The sequence below is a fragment of the Terrapene carolina genome, unplaced genomic scaffold (genome assembly GCF_002925995.2).
Source record: "Terrapene carolina triunguis isolate 2854851 unplaced genomic scaffold, T_m_triunguis-2.0 Scaffold838, whole genome shotgun sequence".
NCBI lineage: Eukaryota > Metazoa > Chordata > Testudines > Emydidae > Terrapene > Terrapene triunguis.
The window spans coordinates 10,262,889-10,285,196 of NW_020665189.1; the positions used below are offsets into that span (position 1 = coordinate 10,262,889).

Sequence of the window (22,308 nt, forward strand, 5' to 3'; positions counted from 1 at the left end):
CTCTGTACCCTGCTAAAGGTCACTGTCCTGTCCAATTACCAAGCCCCTTCCCCCCCTCCAGACAGACTCTCCCTCAAAAGAACCTGACTGAAACAGTAATGAACAGAAACATATTTTTTCTTAACAACCAGACAGGAAACTGGGGGGTGAAAGTCGGACGGGGGCTTGGGTGAGGCGGGCAGGAAAGGACTTTTCAAATTTTGGGGAATGACAGCCTTCTGGTGCTTGAGCAGTCTGCAGGGGTGGAGTGAGAGTTTTCACGGACTCTGCCACCCCTCCTTCTTTGGACTTTGGGAGAGGGGGGGTATGGGACTTGGTGGCGGGGGACTGCGGTTCCTGATAGACTGCAGCGGGGCTCTGTCCTCCTGCCTCCGTTCCTGCAGAACATCAACAAGGCGCCGGAGCGTGTCCGTTTGCTCCCTCAGAAGTCCAAGCAGCGTTTGAGTCGCCTGCTGGTCTTCCTGCCCGCCACCTCTCCTCACGTTCCATGTGTGTCCGGTGCATTTGTGACAAATTCTCCCTCCACTGGTTCTGCTGTGCTGCCTGGGCTCAGGAGCAGCCCATTAGTTCTGAGAACATGTCCTCTCGCGTCTTCTTCTTTCTCCGCCTAATGTGCGCTAGCCTCTGGGAGTGTGATGCCAAGCTGGGTTGGGAGACAGTTGCAGATGTGGCTGTGGGAATGAGGAAAAGGCAGTGAATTCCTCCGAAAGAAAAATGTGGTTGTGAATCAAGAACATAGTTTTTCTCTGTGAACAAGACCATGAACCACACCTATCACATGCGCACTCAGGACAAGGTCGAATTTTCGAACCTCGCCTTCAGTGCCTGGGCTTTTGCACTGCCGATCTGGGAAGCGGGGCAGGACACGGTACTCTCTGTAGCAGGCAAACATGGTAAGCCGTAGACTTGTGGCTGCTTAAAACTGTAGGAGTACCACTGGCCTCCTTTCACATTGAAAGCACTGCCAGTCTGTGCTGCCAGCAATCGGCCAAGCAGGAACTCTGGCCCTGTCCCACCCCCTCGCGGATGAGCCAGGGAAAGATCCCTGTATGCTGCCCCTCTCCCGCCCCCACCGCGTGGCTGTAAACCAGCGGTCACAGTTCTGTAAAGGAACTTGTTGCAAGCAGTCCCAATACTAACAGTCCCCTACCTAATTCAAAGCAGGTCATCATGAGCGACATAACTCTCATGAGGATCCCGGACACCGAGATCCAACGGATGCTTCGAGAAAGCCTGCAGAGACCGGGGCCCTATGCCGCCATGCTATGCAAGGCAATGATACCGGAGTACCTGCTTGTCTCCTGGCGCGGGAACGTCTCCTACTTGGGAGGACCAAGTAAAGCCGCTCTCCCCAGGAACCTGATGAACAGGCTATCCCATTACCTGCAGCAGAGCTTTGTGGAGATGTCCGTGGAGGACTACTGCTCTATCCCCGGACATATAGACAGGATTCTAATATAGCTGCAGTAGCAGGCACTAAAGAGTGGAGCAGCTTGGGCAGCACAATCATGCACAACCGGACACTGTTTGATTTTTTTTTAAATAGTTGTTACTGATTACTTAAGCGCCCAGGGGGAAGAAATCATGATTCACAGATTGTTCTTAGTATTAATATTCAAGTTTTGTAAAAAATAAAGGTTAATATGTTTAAAGCACTTACCGCTTGATCCTTCGCCTGAATCTGTGTCCAGGTTACATGCTGGGGAGGGTTGGTAGGGGATCTCTGTAAGGGTGATGAAGAGCTCCTGGCTGTCGGGGAAATCAGCTTGGTAAGCGCTGTCGACTGCCTCGTCCTCCTCATCTCCTTCCTCATCTTCCCCGTCTGCTAACATGTCCGAGGAACCGGCCGTGGACAATATCCCATCCTCAGAGTCCACGGTCAGTGGTGGGGTAGTGGTGGCGGCCGCAGCAAGGATGGAATGCAGTGCCTCGTAGAAACGGGATGTGTGGGGCTGGGATCCGGAGCGTCCGTTTGCCTCTTTGGTCTTCTGGTAGCCTTGTCTCAGCTCCTTGATTTTCACGCGGCACTGCGTTGCATCCCGGCTGTAGCCTCTCTCTGCCATGGCTTTGGAGATCTTCTCGTAGATCTTAGCATTCCTTCTTTTGGAGCGTAGCTCTGAAAGCACGGACTCATCGCCCCACACTGCGATGAGATCCAAGACTTCCCGATCAGTCCATGCTGGGGCCCTCTTTCTATTAGATTGCACGGCCATCTCTGCTGGAGAGCTCTGCATCGTTGCCACTGCTGCTGAGCTCACCTCGATGTCCAAACAGGAACTGAGATTCAAACTGCCCAGACAGGAAAAGGAATTCAAATTTTCCCGGGGCTTTTCCTGTGTGGCTGGTCAGAGCATCCAAGCTCGGACTGCTGTCCAGAGCGTCAACAGTGTGGTGCACTGTGGGATAGCTCCCGGAGCTATTACCGTCGATTTGCATCCACACCTAGCCTAATTCGATATGGCCATGTCGAATTTAGCGCTACTCCTCTCGTTGGGGAGGATTACAGAAATCGATTTAAAGAGAGCTTTATGTCGAACTAAATGGCTTCCTGGTGTGGACGGGTGCAGGGTTAATTCGATATAACGGCGCTAAAGTCGACATAAAAGCCTAGTGTAGACCAGGCCTTAGAAAGGAATCAGCCAAAAGATTGAATTAAGTAACCTAAGCAGTTACTGGTGAAATATAATGCATGCTATACATAAAACTCTAGGGCTGGAAACATTCATCCAGCCCAGTGATCCCAAAACTGAACACCACCTAACTGCTATTTGCTCTTCTCTAATTCTCTGGAATATTTCAAGGTCAGGAATATCTTTGGCAATTGCCCATTAAGGAAATGGAAGTATTTTCTTCCATGATATCTGAGCTCAGTACTTTGCAGGATTAGGCCCTTAGTTATAAAGAGTTCAAATGACTTTTGCAAAGCGCTAGTTTGCTGTAGCATTTGTCATTTAAAAGTTCTTACAGTGCATTGTATAAAGGAAATTGCTTTGTCATTTTGGAACCGTTAAGTCAACCTACCATGTTTAAATTCTTGTCTTAAGAGTTTATAATTAATAATTAGTTTGGCAAGGACAATGCAGTACATTATGTAGATTGCATTAAGTTCTGGAAATGGAGTATTTGGAAATATTAAATACATGAATATGACTCCTTTTATCTCAAAGGACCCAAAAGTCCCATTATTGTCTGAATGTTTAATGGGCTGACATTTTCTTTTACCATTACGCAAGGTGTTTATGGTATTCCTAGCATGTCCTTTCCTTAGAATGGTAAAAAGGCAACAGTTTAAAAGGTACCTGCTCTGTACAAGGATCACCTCACTCAACATGTACAAAGATCTCTTAGGTGTATAAAAGTAGCAGTCTTTCTGTGATACACACAAACAGAGCACTATTTGTTTTCCCCAGAGTATATAGAAAATATGGTATCCATTTGAAACTATAGGGAAGAATTAAGACAAAAGAACATATTATACATTTTAATACTACTGCTACATTCAGCCAGATAATGCAGGCCCCAGATATACTTGTGTGCAACACATAATGGGGCCTCTCTAAAGATAAGTACTGAGGGCCTCAGTTTTATATATCAGCCAAAACTTGTTTCTGTCTCTCCTTTCACTATGCCTCCATATCCATACAGACTTTGGAGGGGAAGTGTCACCTGTTGAATCTCAAATTCATCTTGCAGCTCCTTGGTTTTCTTTGTTATTTCTCATCCAAGTAATTATAACATCTAATCAGAAAATAAAAAACACTATAGGGTGGTATTATTGTGTGAGTAGTCTCTTTGCTTTGTCAGAAGATTAGAGGTTTATGGTAATTTTTTTAATCCTATCTAATTTAACTGTGGATGTTCTCATTACCCAGATCAACATTTTTGCCTCAATAATACCTTGTGGCAATGAGTTCCACATATTAGTTATTCATTGTATTAAAAAGCATTTAGCTTGGTGAGCCATCAAGTTCATTATGGGTGTTTTATTAGGTGTTAATGTCTAAAATAACAAATATTAGACAGCTGAGACAAACACAACAGAAATAAATATGTGGTGTTCTGTATAGATATGTATATGATATGCTCCAAGTATATAGTGCTGCTTTATACACACTGGACCCAATGCAGCAAACAATTTAAGCACATGAATAGTCCTACTCACTTCAGAGTTAAGCATGTGCTAAGTGCTTTGCTGAATCTGGGTCTAGGCTCTCCCTTCAGCCAACGAAAGCTTGAGGCTGCTCAGTCTAGAGACAATCCATACCATGTTGATCTGAGGTGGTTAGTAGATTGGAACACAATGTATCCCCACTCTCCAGGGACTAAGTGTAATCCTCTCTAACACTTCCAGTCTTGGGTGAAGGAGCTAGCCTAAGGTCTGCCACAGATTCAGCCATTACAGCACTGGCAAGGATCTGGAATCCCATGTTGCTACTTTGGAGAGAGATTTTATATATATATATATATTTGACAATTCCTTCAGTTCCAGGCAAATCCACATCCTGTATGGAGACACTTCATTGTACATTTTGTCTTTCAGTGTGTCAGGTTAAAAATTCTTCAGTCAGAAGTTTCTGACATCAGTCTGCCATTTAATTAACATTAAGGTTCACACATTCATTATGCTCCTCCTGAAAACTAGACAGCCGTTGCTTCTCTCTTGGGACTCGACTAAATAGGGCCAACTGATAGCAAAGACCAACAGAATTATTTCAGAGTATGAAATGATAATTATGCCAATCAAACTGCTTTGCCACTTATAGCCAAAATACTGCAATTAGTACAATAGTTCCAATTAGGTGTTCCTCAGAAGAGGAACACACTTATAAGCTATGTAATTTGTAGGAAGTCCCCACATAACATACTGAGATGTGTCCTTCAAAGCTGTGGGAGAAAAATCTATGTGGTATTGAGATTCACAGCTTTAATTTAACAGACAAATGTTGAACTGGCTTTTAGGGTTGAGCTATTCACTGTTGAGTTTCTCAGATTTCCTTTCCTGAGCAGAGCTCACTCAATACCCATACGTGACTTCTAAGGCGTACTGGAAGAATTATTTTGAACTAGACTAACTGTGGTTGTGACTAAGCCAGGGCTGGCTTAGACTTGCTGGGGCCTGGGGCCAAAGCCCAAGCCCCCCAGCCTGGGGCTGAAGCTTCAGCCCTGGATGGCAGGGTTCTGGCGACAGGCCCCTGTCCCTCCTGGTGTCGTGTAGTAATTTTTGTTGTCAGAAGGGGGTCGCGGTATAATGAAGTTTGAGAACCACTGATCTAGAACAATAGGTGTGGGCTACTACATCACTTTCCTAGGCATATAAAAAGGAATTTCTGTGATTCAAGTTTTCTACTTCGGGTTTGAGTTTAAGAAGTGATGAATGAATGAATGTTGATAAATATGCACTCATTAAGGAGAAAAAATGACTAACATTTCCATCAGCTCAATACAGTATTGATCATTTTGGGAAGCACTTCAGAATCATCTAATATGCCATGGTGTTAGAAAATATTATGGAGCTGTAAAGATGAGGGAATGAGAAATTAGAACTGTTCAAACTATATATAAAAGAGCAGAGCAAGGAGGGGGAAAAGGGAAGGTGTTTTCTTATTTTTGACTAGGTGCTCAATGAGTTAATATAGGATATGTCTGCAGGGTTAACAGCCCTCAAGGACTCTTTTCTGAATAGGAGTACTTGTGGCACCTTAGAGACTAACACATTTATTTGAGCATAAGCTTTTGTAGGCTAAAACCCACTTCATCGGATGCATGCAGTGGAAAATACAGTAGGAAGATATATATATACACAGAGAACATGAAACAATGGGTGTTACCATACACACTACAACAAGAGTGATCAGTTAAGATGAGCTATTACCAGCAGGAAAGAAAAAAAAAAAACGTTTTGTAGTGGTAATCAAAATGGCCCATTTCCAGCAGTGGACAAGAAGGGGTGGGGAACCGTGGGGGGGGGGGGGGAAATAAACATGGGGAAATAGTTTTACTTTGTGTAATGACCCATCCATTCCCAGTCTTTATTCAAGCCTAATTTAATGGTGTCCAATTTGCAAATTAATTCCAATTCAGCAGTCTCTCGTTGGAGTCTGTTTTTGAAGTTTTTTTTTGTTGTAATATTGCGACTTATGGGTCATTACACAAAGTAAAACTATTTCCCCATGTTTATTTTTCCCCCCTACGGATCCTCACACCTTCTTGTCAACTGCTGGAAATGGGCCGTTTTGATTACCACTACAAAAAGTTTTTTTTTTCCTTCTCTCCTGCTGGTAATAGCTCACCTTAACTGATTACTCTCGTTATAGTGTGTATGGTAACACCCATTGTTTCATGATCTGTGTGTGTGTGTGTATATATCTTCCTATTGTATTTTCCACTGCATGCATCCGATGAAGTGGGTTTTAGCCCACAAAAGCTTATGCTCAAATAAATTTGTTAGTCTCTAAGGTGCCACAAGTACTCCTGTTCTTTTTGCGGATACAGACCAACACGGCTGCTACTCTGAAATCTTTTCTGAATGCCACTTTGCCAGCATGTGCAGCATCTACATTTATGGAAAACAGTAACATCAGCATATTAGCAAGTACTGCAGAAATGAACATAAGACTTCATTATAACAATCCATCATTCTAACTCAACTTTGCAGTAAGTATTTTGTTGTTGTTATTTTTAACACTGTGACATACTTAGAGGATTGTGAAAGGCTTCCAAACTGATGGAAATACATGTGACAGAGCTATAAGGAAAATTTCATAAGGGGCTCACATATAAAGCATTCTTATGAGCTAAGGCTCTCAGCAACTTTAAGAATTAGGTCAATGTTGGACAAAATGGACTGAAAATCTATTTCCTGTTTTGGACAGGAGGAAAAGGAGGATCCTTACCTCTGCTTTCTTTTTTAATTTCTTGTGCATGAATCCCAAATGAAATGGGAGCATCTCTCACTGAAGAGGCCATAAACAGTTTTGGCAGGTTAGGGGTGATGAACAGAGTGCTGTGCGCCCCAGTAGTAGTTTAGCACCTAATGAAAGAACCGCCATCCAGTTTGGTGCTCCTGTTTCCATCACTGTTTATTGTAATCAGAGTACCAGCAGCTCCAAACTGGGTCAGTGGAGTAATAAATACTAACCTAATGTCAGAGCATAAGGCAATTTTAAATGATTCATTCTGATCAAAAGAACTGCCTTCTGCATTGTATATGGCAGAGATATTGAAAAGTGGGAAGTAGCAAAGTTCCATCGTTTCAGGCACAGGCAAATTGGAGGATCACCAAAGTACAGGATTGCTGTGTGTGCAAGAGATGCACAGAACATGAGACAAGGTTAAACAGATGGGGGTTGCGTTTGATGTGAAAATGGCATTGAATGAGGAGAAATCCATCTCTGGGTTTGAAGCGGCAGGCCACAACTTTACTGAACTTAACACGGGGAAGGGGGCTACCCACCCTGGCAATCATACTCTCACCTACCAGAAGAGTAAGTGATTCCAGTGGAAGGGGGTTACAGGGTTTCTACCATATAACTCAGGATAGACTCTCCTCAGCCTACCCCGCGGATTCCACTCGCTCATCTGAGTCAAACCACCCACCCTCCCACAAGAGGGACGGAGGTACTAAAAGAGGGCACCTTAGCCTGTGAAGGCCACATGGTCTGCCCCTATCCCAGGAACACAAGTTCCCTCAGTAAAATTCTGGGTCTTTTTCTTCTGGGGATTGTTTCTTTTAACTGCACTGGAGACTGGCAGCAAACTGTGACAAACTAACCTGTTTACTATTGTTAATAATTAAATCCTATTCCTATTTAACTTAACAATGCCTCCAGGATGCTGCAGGGAAGGCAAAAAAAAAAAAAAAAAAAATGCCCAGGCCTCTGTTAATTTAGCCTCTATGGGAAGAAATAATTCCTAGTTAACCCAAAACAGGTGATTGGTCAGACTCACAGCCTCCACAAAACACAGCTCCAAAGTTACCAGTACAGGTTGGGGAGGGTGGGGCTGCTGGAATGGAGCAAAAAGCGGCTCCATATGGTTTGGACTAAGGTTTAAATTAACAAAAGGGGAGCGTGATGGACCAGTTTCTTTCCTCCTCAAGCTAGCCAATGAGTGGCTAAAAACTCAGCAGGGGAGGGGCAGCCCTTCATTCCCTTAGCGTGTTCTCCTCTTTCTTTCAGCTGCATCTGTCCCAATCACTGCCAGCCCCATCAAGTTTCCCACCTCTTGAGGTGGGTGGGTAGCATTCTGAGCCACTCGTTAGAGCTGTGACCTGTAGACTATCAAGATTTCCCCGTTTGAATGTTTGCCATAGTAATATGCAGAAGTGTGAGGGCAGCATATGGTCAGCCACTATCTAAGACAAATCATCAACCAATAAAATCCTCCCTAATACGTATTGAGCAGTTGGTAAGAAATGGATTTCATTTCTAAAGAGGAGGTGATAATTCCACAGTTGCTTGATCCAGAAAGAAAACCAAGAATTGGGAAGAAGAAAGTACTAAAAATGATTTCTTCAGCCCTCATAAGTCCTTTTCTTTCCCCTGTAACAACACTAACTGCATGCACTGGCAGCTTGTCAAAAGCAGTTGGTTGCTTGAACTAAAATAAATAAAAGATGCTGGCAAACATTCATAGGAGAAGCCTTTGATTCCTAAAGTTTAAGTGCCAAATTCAGCCCTAGTACATCAAGATGTATCTCCACCGACTTCAGTGGAGTGATGCCTGCTTGTAACAGGATCCAATATGGCTTTAAAACTGCTTGCTGTATTTTTCTAGTGAAATAAAAAGCCTCAAAGACTTGAGCAGACTTTAATACCAACCGCACAGTCTGCAGTCTGTGCTTTGGTTAGGTGGATTTGAGTTTGAAGTGTCATGCAACTTTTGGATGGGTTGTAAATTGAAATGCTCCTTACTATTGATAATGAGGCAGTTCTATTTCCTTTAAATCCTTGGGCCTATTAAGATTTCAAGAACTATGAGTCCTGACCATGGGAGCTTGCTGAAACCACTTCCATTCATTTACTTAGTGACCTTCTACAGCTATTAGCTAGGAAAGATACATGACTTCTATAGCCTGAATATGAGTAAATATCCACCCTCTAGTCCTGCAAGTACACTTCATTAGTGAGAGTTATTATTGTGTCCTCGTTAGTCAGCACTGTTATTTTTTCTCTTTCAATAACTGTCAGGAAAGAAAAGTAGTTTTAGAATATGTCCACAGATGGCTGCAATAAGTGAAGGATTTAAATGAAGATATGGAAACATGAATAGACATGGCTTACTTGAATGGAAATACTATTACATATGAATTAATCTTTCATAAGCCAAAGTTAAATCTTTGTAAAGATTCACTTAAATCCATGTTTATTTTAATAATGTTTTCATTTACTGTGCAAAGAGGTACACTACTTACTGTTCTTAGAAAAAAAGCTTTTCAGAAGCAAGTTTATTGCATCTCTCTTTTTGGTTGATGTTTTATCAGCTCAGTTATAGCAAATATTAGTGGCTTACCACTCTGATCATGTTCTTTTCATTAGGAGGTCTTGTTGGTACATTCCAGCAAGAATGGTTTACAGATACTCTTGATCACTATACTTTTTTTGTTACAGTTCAAATCACCTCCATGCCTGTGTATAATTTCTATTATGTGTCAAGGGGAGTTACACGTGTATACTAGAGGCAATAGTTCCCAAAAGAAATATATTTGTATGTTGTGCACTTAGAACTACAATACATCAATAGGCACCCCTATGGTGGTAATTGGGTGCTGTGGTGGTGTTTCTCCTCCCTACCCGCTGTTTGTTTCCTGAAAGTTACAGCACCAAATAATTATAAAGATATTTTCTAAGAATGGCTGAAGTACAATAGTATTTGATAAATGTAGCTAATCCTCATATCCTTAACTGAATTGGGGGGGGGAAATTTCAAAATCCCCTGGGACATCAAGGCCTGGTCTACACTACGACTTTAATTCGGATTTAGCTGCGTTAATCCGAATTAACCCTTCACCCGTCCACACTACAGAGCCAGTTAATTCGAATTAAAGGGCACTTAAAATCGATTTCTGTACTCCACCTCGACGAGCGGAGTAGCGCCAAAATCGATTTTGTTAATTCGAATTAGGGTTAGTGTGGCCGCACACCACCGAATTAATGTGGTTAAATTAATGGGGTAGTGTGGCCGCACACCACCGAATTAATGTGGTTAAAAACCGAATTAATGTGCTTAGTGTGGCCGCGCACAATCGAATTTATACAACCTGTTTCCCAAATTCGAATTATCTAAATTCGGATTAATCCCATAGTGTAGACATACCCTTAGAAGACTACATCCCATTTTCAAAAGCGACTTAGGCACACAGAAGACTAAAGTTTCATTGGAAGGCTCCTAAGTGCCCAACTCATTTTTGAAAATTTTACACTTCATCTTTTTAAAGAAAATATCTTATTTCACAAACAATATCACTGTCCACTTTAAAACTATTCATTAACAAATACTAGAGCTTCAATGCTTGCATATTATGTATAAATATGCTTTATTTTCCATTAGTGTCTCTTCTTTAACTTTACTAATCCATGAGGTGAAAATTACTAAATTACTACAACCCAATTCCTTTCCAATGTGTATTTTTCTCCAAGTCCAAACTTCAACTGTGAATTTAAAAAAGTTTATCTTAATCATGCCAATGCAATTGCAGGCAAAGAGGAGACATGCTTTTCAACTCATAAAAATGATTTTAATTTCAGAAGCAACACTATGGAGTCCAATGAAGTATAACAAACATCATAAAATAATAATGCAGCACGAGTGACTATCCAATGAAAACTATTAGGCAATTATTCTTAAAGTGTACTAAAGTGAACATCTTTGTTCCTCTACACTGAAGAAAAATATCACCTGAAACATATTTATATCTGCATAATGTAAGGGTCATGTGGGTGTCTGGCATCTTCTAGGTGCTTAAGCTTTTATCCTTGAAAATCAGTCAGTTTGACTGATGTGTTTCCAGGGTTTTTTGGTGTATGTAGGTCTATGCATCTATCCCAAGAGATGAAGTATAAGCCAAGAATAGGAAAACATTTTTAAGAAGGCAAATATAGGACTATTAGGACATGGAAAGAACAGATGCACAGAAGCAAAGTGGTTTATAATCTTGGCCTTAAACCAAAAGACTTGTGCTAAACTACTAAACAAACTGGAAATTTCATCTGCCACTTTGTTCCGTGTTCAGCTAATAGAAAAATCTTGTCCCATATAAACTAAAGCACAGATATACATGTGCACACACCAGTAATGTACTCAATTTTTGTCAACTAACATTGTAGATAGTGAAATGTAACCGATTTTTGTACTAATTTAATGTATTGTTTGTCATTTATCAATATGCAGGCTGATTGTTATCATTTATGATTTGCATGCAGCAGTACCTAGAGGTGTCATTGTGCTAGGCGCTGTACAAACACAGTTTAAGACAATCCTACCCCAAAGAGCTTACTATCTGATACACAGGAAGGGAAACAAAAGGACAAAGAGGTAAAGCAACTTGCCGAAGGGGACACAGTAGGTCAGTGACAGAGTTGGCACTAGAATCCAGGTCTCCTGAGTCTTAGTGCAGGACCCTACCACTGGACCACACTTGTTTGTTATTTGAATTTATTTTACAAATATTCCATGAACATTAGAGCTGGTCAAATTTTTTTTACTATTTTCCTGTTTTTATCAAAATTTATGTAGACAAAAATTTTCTGTGTTCCAGATGGAAAATTTTAGGGGGATGGAAAGCATTTTCCTTAATAAAATCTGACTTTCACAAACTTTGTTTTCAAAGTTTTTCCAGTTATAAAACAGCAAAGATCTGTGAAAAGCGGGTGTTTAATCACTTTTGCACTTTTTAACCTTTTTTTACCTCTCCACTCCCCCACTGCTTTTTCCAGTGGAAGAAAGGGGGAAGGGATTTTAAAAGGGAGAGAAAGGGGGAATAAAAGAACAAATAAAAAAAATCAGTTTCTGAAAAACAAAATTGAATAATATTTTAAGATTAAATGAACATTTTTTTTCATTTACAAAATTCTCATTGAAAACCTTACATTTTGGTTCAAAAGTTTTGAAATGGGATTTTTCCTGTGAAATTTTCTGTGGGAAAAGTTTGGGTTTTATGACCAACTCTAATAATATTTCATGTCTTGCAAACTATTCACTATAACTATTACTTCAGGTATTCTGCATTCAACACTTATTACTTCTGCTGTATGATCATCGGTCTCTAACATCTCGTGATAGTGTGCCCGTTTCATGTTTGAATGACTCGTTTGTTTACAAGCGGAAAGAGGGCTACATTAAGTCACTTTTTTGCACTTGCACCCCAACATAGTCACACAAAATTTCCTGGGTTTTTCACTTTCTGCAAACAGAAAACTCACTGCATACAGTTCACAATTAAATGTTAACAAATGCTTAATACCTTTTTGAAGCAGATGCCCAGCTCTATTCAGAGTCTTTAAGAATAATGTAGCTATTAAAACAAATCCTATGCATCTTTCTATTACCTTTTTGAATTCTCCTGTCTTATGATATTCACACAGCATCATATCAAAGAAGATTGGGATCGTGGCTTTTCGTAGCTCAACTTCTGGAATCAGAGTCATTTCCAAGATCGGTCCAACCATCCCCGGAATAAAGCAGATTTTATTCTGGCCTAAAACAGAATGGTGAAAGGAGTATTGGAAAAGAGAAGAAAACTACCATTTTGGTAAGAAACAATCTAAGATTTTTAGCCATTAAAATACTGTTATAACTATCTGTTTCAGTAATGGTCTCACAGTTAGTTACACATCTTTCTCAATTCTTTTTCAGAAGCAGAAGGCATGTTGAGGGATATATTCTCATTTCAAGGTACTGGGTCATTTGCTGCTTGAAATGAGCATTTATGCCAGCTGAATGAATTCACACTTTGGCATCCTTTCAATTTTTCAGCTTTTCACATCTTACTGAATACCCTACAGTAAATGCTTGCAGTGAAAAGTAATCAGGCTCTAAGACATCCCTCCCCCCAAACCAATCAATTGGAGAGAGTATTACAATAGCTATATGACATGTTCTCTTATCTAAGTTATAAAGGGAGGGGGGAAATCAGCCTTTATTCCTTAATGAATAATGTCGACCATTAAAAATCCAGAAGGGAAATTGTATCCTGGTAGGTATTATAGATCATGTGCACAACCACTGAAAAGCCACATGAAATAATCATGTAGCACAGCAGTTACATGAGTTGTCAAAGAACCCCCAGATTGTGCTTTAGGAGACATCTGCAATTATGACACGTGATAGAACTGTTGTAGCAATTGTCGTATCTAAAAAGAAACCAGGTACTAAATATTCTCCAAAAGCTGATCGTTTCATAGAAAGAGGATTTTCTATATGAATCTGACCACACTGGTCCATGAAATCCAGTGTCCTGCCTCTGGGAGCGTGTAATATCTGGTGCTTCCAGGCAAGGAGAAAAATTGCCATCAACAAATGTGACCAACTTTACAATTCCTGTGTCTTATTTTATTTATTAAAAAAATTATATAAGGTGCCCATCGTTGTAGCATCTGGGCATCAATACCACACTAGTCTGATTTTCCTCTCCCATCAGTTTCATACTGGTGTGATGAAATGTGGTGCAGAAGTCTCTTTCAGGAACCACTCTAGGAGAAGGAGAGAATCTAGGAGAAGGGCTTCCCCTTCCATAGACCAATAAAGATGCGCACAAGTAGAACCTCTCCAAAGGGGATGCAGATCTCTGATTAGTTGCAACAGGCTACAGAGATTCTGACCCCCTGACTCCGAGGTATAGCTTGCATATACCTGACAAAGAAATATACTTTATAAAAACAACTACTGGAAACTACAGAAAATAAATTTTACTGTTACTTAACAATGGCCACCCCTTCACTGGAGAAATACTTACCACTTAGAGGGTTTTATCATTTCAAAGTCTTTAAAAGACTGATCCTGAAAACACATAAGGTTCTATCAGCTGTATGGGTTACCATCATGAATAGTCCCGTTGCAATAAATTGGAATGTTGATGATAGTAAGCACTACATTTGGTCATTAACATTTGCAGAAGCAAGTCCCTTAAGTCTCTCACCTTTTTGCAGTAGGTCTGCTATGTTTCTTTATTTTAAAGATGGGAAACTGAGACACAAAGACGTTAAGGAACTTGCCAAAGGACACGGGGTAGTTAGTGTCAGAGCCAGGATTAAAATGTTCCTTCCCTGTAGTCTCAAATTCAATCCACCAGCCTATGTTACCGTTTTGTTCCCTACTCCAGGCAGCACAGTCTAAATAAACAATTTGGTCTGTGTTTTATTTACGGTATTTACTTTTGTTATGAAGGTTTTTTTCTTTAAATAGACAGTAGCAGTTTGGAAATTAGATCAAATAAATCCAAGGAGAATTAATATCAAATGATGGTTATGACACAGATAATGGTTTTGTGGTCTGAATTTTCTAAGATGCCCTTTTTTCTGGCTGTTGCTATGGCACAGATTGTTAGATTTGGGGAGGGGCAGTAGAAGCAGAGAATGACCCTCATACAGGCAGTGTAATACAGAGTGAATGGAATGACTCTAGAGATGTTCTGCAATGTTACTGGATTTAAGAAAAATAATAGCAGAGATGTTTTTGGTTCACAAAGCAAGGGTTGATTTGGGAAAAGAGATCAACTTAAAAGGCACACCTACTGCTACCAGACTCCAAAGAATGAGAATGACGACAGTGGTTTTAAAGGCTTTCTTTTTCTTTTGCTCTTAATTGGGCAGATTCGTTTTTTTTTTAATGATTGCTTTGAAATCTAAACAATCAATATGCTAAAATAGTAAGACTTAACCAGACTTGCCTGAATAATATTTGTTGTATTAAAATCTCTGTCCAAAAGCAAAGAAATGCTCTAGTCTCAAATTAAGAATTTGCAGGGTTTAAATAAACATTACCACAGAGTATCTGATCACTAGGACGAGTGCAAACATTCAAAATGCACAGGCAAGCACTGACATCTGGGTCAGTTGGGCAACTGCACAGTTAAATATAGATATCAAAGAAATCTCATTGCTCTTCAAACAAGCCTTTTAGCAGAAAAGAATATTTTCCATGTCTTTATGCAACTAACACAGCCCCTTTCAGTACATATTTGAAAAGTATAATTGATTTCATAGTATAGGGTGTTATAACAGCCTCAGCAACTGTCTGCTTCAGTTGTTGCCTTCTGAGGCTCAGATAGCTCCTGCCTCTACATACTCTCTCCCTTCTGGTGTCTATCCTAACTTCGGTGATGGAAATACAAACCTAAGAAGATCTGGACATACTGTAAGGGGGAAATTTCATTCCCCTCAAATAAGATGTATTGGTGCAAAAATTCAGGAAAAAGGACACACTACAACAATGTTTTGATGTAAGGAATCCTTGTCACAATGAAGTCTTGGGTAGAAAGGTGAATACATTACAGAATCTTGTACCTATCAATACAATGTGATACTACATGTGGGAAGGAAACAGACACCCTGCATTTTCCACAGTAATCCTACATGTTAAAGAACAAAAAAGTGATGGGATAGGCAGTACTCATGTTTGATACTCAACAGAAGTCTGTCATTGCTTACTGTAGAGCAAACAGCTGAAAATGGCTCATTTGTAGATAATTAAATTTGCCTAGAATACCCTTAGACCAACAAAATGGCAGGAAAGCTAATTATGCAGCAGCCTTTAACGATACCCCTGTATTTTCTACTCATGACTTGTTGATTTTTTGTTTAGAACAAATTATGTTCCTCCCCAATCCATTTAGACTTTTAGATCTCCCCTTACATAAAAGAAAGTGACCCCTGGGGCTGTAACTGAAGCTATGATTGTTTGATAGGTTGGAGCAACATGTTCAGTAACCAAAAAGGACATTTGTCATTTCTGAGCTCTACCTCTAAGATGAACAAATTTAATGTGAGCTGACATCTTTCATACTGTAGCTTTTTGCTCTCTTTTCAGAGGTCAACATGATTTTAAAGTAACCAGACATATTTTCCTCTCTGTTTCCTTAATATGGGCCCCTGCATTCAATTTTCACTGGTTAGTACACAGAAAAGCAAGGCATACCATTTGGGAAACTAAAGAACATGATTCGAGATTGGGATCTACATCACAATGCTTTTCTCTCTCATGTAATCATTTAGAGGAGTATGAAAAAGGTAGCTATCCATACAATACAAAATATTTAGGGTCTGCTCACATTCAAGTAATTAGAACAATTGGATAGGACAATAGGATAACTTCAACAGAAGCAAGACTGGGCCCTTAGGCTGAGATTTTCAAAGCTGCCTGATGTATTTGGCCATCCAAATCATATTAATTTTAATGGGAAATCAGCGTCCAAATCCACTAGATGCCTTTTAATACCTTGGCCTTAGTCTCTATGACTGGTGTACATAGAAATGAAGTGTAAGCACATTTCATTATGATAGGCCTTGGAAAGGGGACTGAATGCTCCAAATGCAAGAGAGGGCCTGTTTGGGAGTTGGCATCTTTGGGAAGAATGGGATTTACCATGTATCTTCAATACTACAGAGAGCTAGCCAATCCACAGCAACTCACTGGAGAAAGCCTAGAACAGGCCCCACAGATGACAGAGATAAGGAGGATGAGAATAGGAAGAAGAAAAACTTAGCCAGTGATTTAATATTTTAGGGGACATTGACCCATGAGTAAGATTTCTCTACTAATTGAACTTTGTTCACAAATCCCTAGACAGATCTGCTAACTTTTTATTTTTTTAATGTTGATAAAACCAAACCACATCTGTTCAACTAGCATTTTCCTCTATTAGAGTTTCACTATAATACAATGCCACTGAATTATGACTGTAAGTGCCAATGGAAAAAATGCATTTCATTTCAGCAAAATAAACATATGTTCAGAACGGAAATAACCTGGGATTAAGGCAGTAGCATAATTAAAGTGGAGGTAACACACACCAGACACATGACTAAATTTAAACTAGCTATTACAAAGCTTAAACATATACCCAGGTTCAGAAATCTAACCAGTGGAGGATAAATATAATATTTATATTTTAAACACACCCATCTCTTATAGAGCTACACGAAATATTTTCCATGAAATAAACCTACAAAATTTGCTTATTTTTGAGTCCATGGAACTTCTCCTCCCTTGGATAGCTGTGAAAATTTCAAGATACCTTTTTAATTGTACATTTCTGGCTAAAAGTTTCAAGATGTGGTTGGACAAATTATATAAGACTCATTGCATTCCTTCCGGGCCCCTAGTTTATTCAGCCTAGCCCCAGATACTCAGGTGAATCAGCAGAAGCCATGTTTGTTGGTTTTCCTTGGTGAAGTGACTGCCTTTTTAAGCTCACCATTATCCTGTTGTATTTGCCCTGTAGTGGAGGGTGGGGGCTCTCTTTGGCAAGTGTCAGATCACTTCAGCAGTTAACAGGGAATGGCTCCCTGCTTCCTAGGTCTAGATGAGAGAGGTTGTTTATCCCTCCCCTGAAGACAATCCTGGATTTTGGAACGAGGCAGGAGTAGACCAAAATGTGTTTCAAGGACTGGAAAAAAGCCTTACAGTGAGAGACTTGACGAACTTAGTCTGTTTAACTTATCAAAAAGAAGATAACGAGGTGATTTGATTATAGTGTACAAGTATAAGGGGAGAAAATATGGGGTATTTAAAGTCTCTCTAATCTAGTGGAGAAAGGCATAAGAAAAATCCATGGCTGGAAGTAAAATCAAATTTGAAATAAGGCACACATTTTTAACAATGAGCGTGATTAACCATTGGAACAAACTATCAAGAGAAGTAATGGATTCTCCATCGCTTGATGTCTTCAAACCAAGATGCCTTTTTGGAAGATATGCTTTAGTGAAATGCAGATGACTGGGCTCAATACAGGGTTAACTGGCTGAAACATGTTATGCAGGAGGCCAGACTAGATGATCTAATGATCCCTTCTGACATTAAAATCTATGATGGAGTTTGTAAGAGGACAGAGGGTTTGACCTTTACAGATTCAGATAGCAAGACCAAAAGATCTAGTCTTTTGGGTGATTAGCAGAACTAAATTCCAGACTTTTTCAGGTCTCATTATCACCATATAGTCACAGGTATTGATCGCATATATAGTCTTCCACTCACATCCCTAAAAGCAGGGTGAGAATAATTTAAGGAGGATAAGATTATTATCATCATCATTTCAGTTTGGGACTCACAATGTTAGTTCTGCCACTGCTCTCTTACGTGGCTGTATGCAGGGTGTAATAATAGTGATGGGCCCACAACTAACGTGGTTCCAAACAGCCCCTAACCTTCAGACTATCTGAAATCCTACATCTAGTTTGAATACAAAACTACAGCAGGGAAAATGTAACTAATTCTGGTGTGGATTTAGACAATATTGCTGAAATCTTCTGAGAATCCTTTCTTAAATTTTAAGAGAACAGCTTGTGAGTTTTCAGATGTATAACAGACACCATTCAGATGAAGTGATTTTGCTGGTGGCAGCATCTGCTTGGGCTGCCAAAGGAAGAACATCTGACAGTGTTGAAAATCAGATCTATTTAAAATTCCTGAATCATGTCACAGACTCTTTCCAAAGAGAAGTGGGGGCACTATGGGTACAGATGTGCTTGAGACTGTATAGTTACTCACCAAGTTTGTACCACATGTCACGGATAGCAAAGCCAATTAAACGTCTCATATCTCCATATCTAGAAGAGAAAAAGGAAAAACCACTGGCTTTATTGATGTTTTATTATGAAAGTAAAGAAAATACCACCTAAGATATTGATATTATACTTACTTATTCAGGATCTTATTGTACTTTGCATGGGAGAAATGTTCTAGTTGCAGAGAATCCTGGGTAATAAAAGCCACTGCCAGATGAAAATAGTTGTTCCACAGCTGTAAATTGAATATTAGGTAGTTATAATGGTTTTGAACTAACATGAGAAGTAATATTAAAAACATGTGTAAACCTGAATGATTGATGAAGGAAAATGATGCAAACAACATGATATTTTACTACTATGCAAAGTTGTGTGTCATTACTACTACACAATTAGCATAAAGGCAAGAGAGATGGATTTTTATAACCACTGGTCTGCATTTGCTCTTAATAATAGAATTTGAATAAATAGTGCTAATGGAGATTCATGTGGGGATCATTAGGTAATAACAATAAACCAAAAACCATAGCAGGGCTGGGTAAAATACAGTACATCCCACTACTCACCAAATCCAGAGGCATCCAATGCATTTATGCCATATTTGAGTGTCTCCTTAACAAGGGCCTTGCCTCTTTGTGCCATATTCCACTGAAGTTTTTGTGCAAAACTCCCATTTATTCTGAAGGGAATTCTGCACATGAAGCAAAGGCAAAATATGGTCCTGTGTACCTCCCATTAATGATGAGTCATGCACATGCACTAAGAGGAGAATAACCTCTATTTTTTAAGTGTGCAATCCTTCCTTATTGCTGACAGCAGATTGCTTTGTTCTCCTGATAACCAAAATGAAATACTGGGAAATTCTCCCACATGCTTTGATGATAAAGGATTATATATTGCAGCGATAGGAGAGTTTTCCCATTGGGAGAATGGCTGGCCATCCCAGGAGCAGCTAAAGCAAATGCTAATTTAAAAGGCTTGTAAATAGTAAGAAATGCTTCCAATTGGTTTCTTTTTTTAAAAAGATGTTTAATTATATCTAAATGGCTAAGATGATTATTGTTATATGCTATAGCTTAAAGGAGACAGTAAATGCATTCAGCACTTATTTAAAAGTATTAAACAAAATGCATGTGACTGTTACAAACTATTCCCAACTAGTTAGATAGAGAGAAACTCACCCCAGTGCAGTGGGCCTGAACAAAACCCTACATATCGTGTAAGCCCTGCATTAAAAGCGTAAGTGGGTTTCACCCTTTGAGATCTGAAGAGCTCTTTGTGCACAACCTAAAATTATCCAGAACAGATACCAACATCCAACAAAATATATATGAGTAAAATAGGAACATTTCCCGTAGTAAACAAAATCTTCAAATTCTTTCCACAGTGTCAAAAAGCTGCTGCATTAAGATCAATATATTCCTCCCTTAGTGCCCCACTGCTTCTCTACAATTTTCCTTTCCAGATTTCGCTTATTCAAAAACCTTATGGAAGGACTCTACGGTAATGGTTTTGTTCCTGTTTTAAGTATCTACAATCCATAGATCATATTCATCCTTGGTGTAACTCCACAGAATTCAGTCGAATTACACCAGGGTTTTATTTAGCCTTGATCATATTATACAATTCAATGATGGCCTAAACTGATCCTGACAAATCAGAATCTTATTGGAACCAACATTTGGATATTAAGACAACACAGGACAGCATCTTGTCTGTTACCAGTATTTAAATCACACCCCAATCTAATTTTTGACAGTATATAGCAATGGAGAATACTTGAAGACATTTCCCCCCAAGATAAATATTATTCACGTTCAAAAACTCGAGTTTTTGCCTTATTAAAAATATCTGACAGACTAATTTGAAACACTGTATTGCTTTTGAAGACTTTGGGGTTCTGTATCTATAGATGAATGTGAAACACACCGTAAACAGGTAAATTGCATTGGTGAAAGTGGGAATTTCTCATACAAATCCCTGCCCACCAATAGGCCTGGAGATGCATGATCTCTAATTCCAGGACTGACACTGACACTAGAATAAGTTCCTAATGTCTCTCCCTCAATTTCTCTATTTGTAAAATGCAATCCCATCCTCCCCTGAAGTGATTCACTGTGGAGTAGAAAACACAGTATTTTGCATTTCTAGACTATATGCTAGTCAAGGACCTTCAAACTCTTAATCACGGAATTAAGCCCCACAACACTGTGCAAGGTACAGCATTGTCTCCATATTATAGATGGGGAAATGCAGGCAAGGAGAAGTCAAACACCCCACTGGTAAAAAAGAGAACCCACACTGCATGACTTCCAGTGCTGTGTTCTAAACCATAGTCCGTGCTTCCTCAGAACTTCCCTAATCTGGAAATACAACTGCATGGGTAAAAAAACTAAATGGACTTAATGGAGAGCAAGTTCTCGTAGCATATTTATAAAGAGCACAGAGGCATTGACAGAATTTATACCCACACTTGAATATATATCAATTGCCAAGTTGGAAACTGGAGGATCCCACAACAGGCTTCCAACAATCTCATTAGGAGTAGGAAATCTGGCTGGTTTTGACTTCTCTGATTCTATCAGGCTAGCCAGCAAAAGAAAGCACTGCAGCAAGGTGTTAAGGTGCTCCTCTTTTTCCTCAAACCTTTGAAACTGATGAATGTCTCACACATTCTCTAATACCTTCATGCACCGTTCACACATTATTTTCCCTTGTAGCTACATAATTAGTCTACTTGCTTAGACTCACTGACCAACAGCCTGATTCTTTTTGACATTACATTGGGAATGGCAAATTGATTTATGTTGATTGATTTACGATTTTCATTTTTAAGTGAAAGAAAGGTTAAATATGATGGCAAATGTCCAGTGTATTTTAAATTGCATAAAAAAGGGGCTAGTTAGCTTTTTACTGCATGAAAAATAGCATTTGGATTGAAAACTTGATTACCAAGTTTCTAACTAATGTAATCAAAAATAAACATTAACTCTGAACATCAAAGTTTAGAACAGAAATAATTATAGATGTTCTATTTACTATACCATTTCATTGGTATATTTTTAGTTGTCTTTGCTCCTTCGTGCATTATGGATTGAGCAGAGGACAGTGGCACCTGAATCAGTTGCAATATGTAACAAATTTCAAATGTGTATTGGGCTCTTGAACACATTTTGTAGAGAAATGGGTCATATCTTTTAAATAAAATGTTTCATGTGATCATGAGCACTGTTCCCTCTAAGCTGTGTGCATGTGCGTGCGCACACAGATCCTAAACCCCGCGCACATGGCGAAACACCGCACGCACAAAAAATGAAATACTACATCAGCGCATTTGCCTCATGGCGCACAAATTTGAACTCTGCTTCTGCACAGAAGAAATTTTTTGTGGACACGGCCTGTCAAAAATTAGAGGGAACATTGATCATGAGCCATAACAACAAAAGAGGTCTAGATGTCACAGAAAACTGAAAAGGATCACATTAAATAATCATTCTATGATTATGATAGATTTTAGGGGGGTTCTTTTGGTTTAATTCACAATACATTTTACCTCCTAATAATTTTGCCCATGTTCACATATATTTGT

The 22,308-nt window shown here is 39.6% G+C and overlaps 1 protein-coding gene across 1 annotated transcript in view; it reads right to left on the bottom strand.

Annotated features, from left to right (window-relative positions):
- The window catches only part of DOCK2 (dedicator of cytokinesis 2), a 489,427-nt gene that overhangs the window by 66,179 nt on the left and 400,940 nt on the right, over positions 1-22,308 (bottom strand). Inside the window, exons 31-33 of the mRNA XM_026660847.2 lie at positions 18,854-18,954; positions 18,703-18,761; positions 12,546-12,694 (exon numbers count right to left, since the gene is read on the bottom strand). Coding sequence (XP_026516632.1) covers positions 12,546-12,694; positions 18,703-18,761; positions 18,854-18,954 — 309 coding nt within the window. The remainder of the gene's footprint in view (positions 1-12,545; positions 12,695-18,702; positions 18,762-18,853; positions 18,955-22,308) is intronic.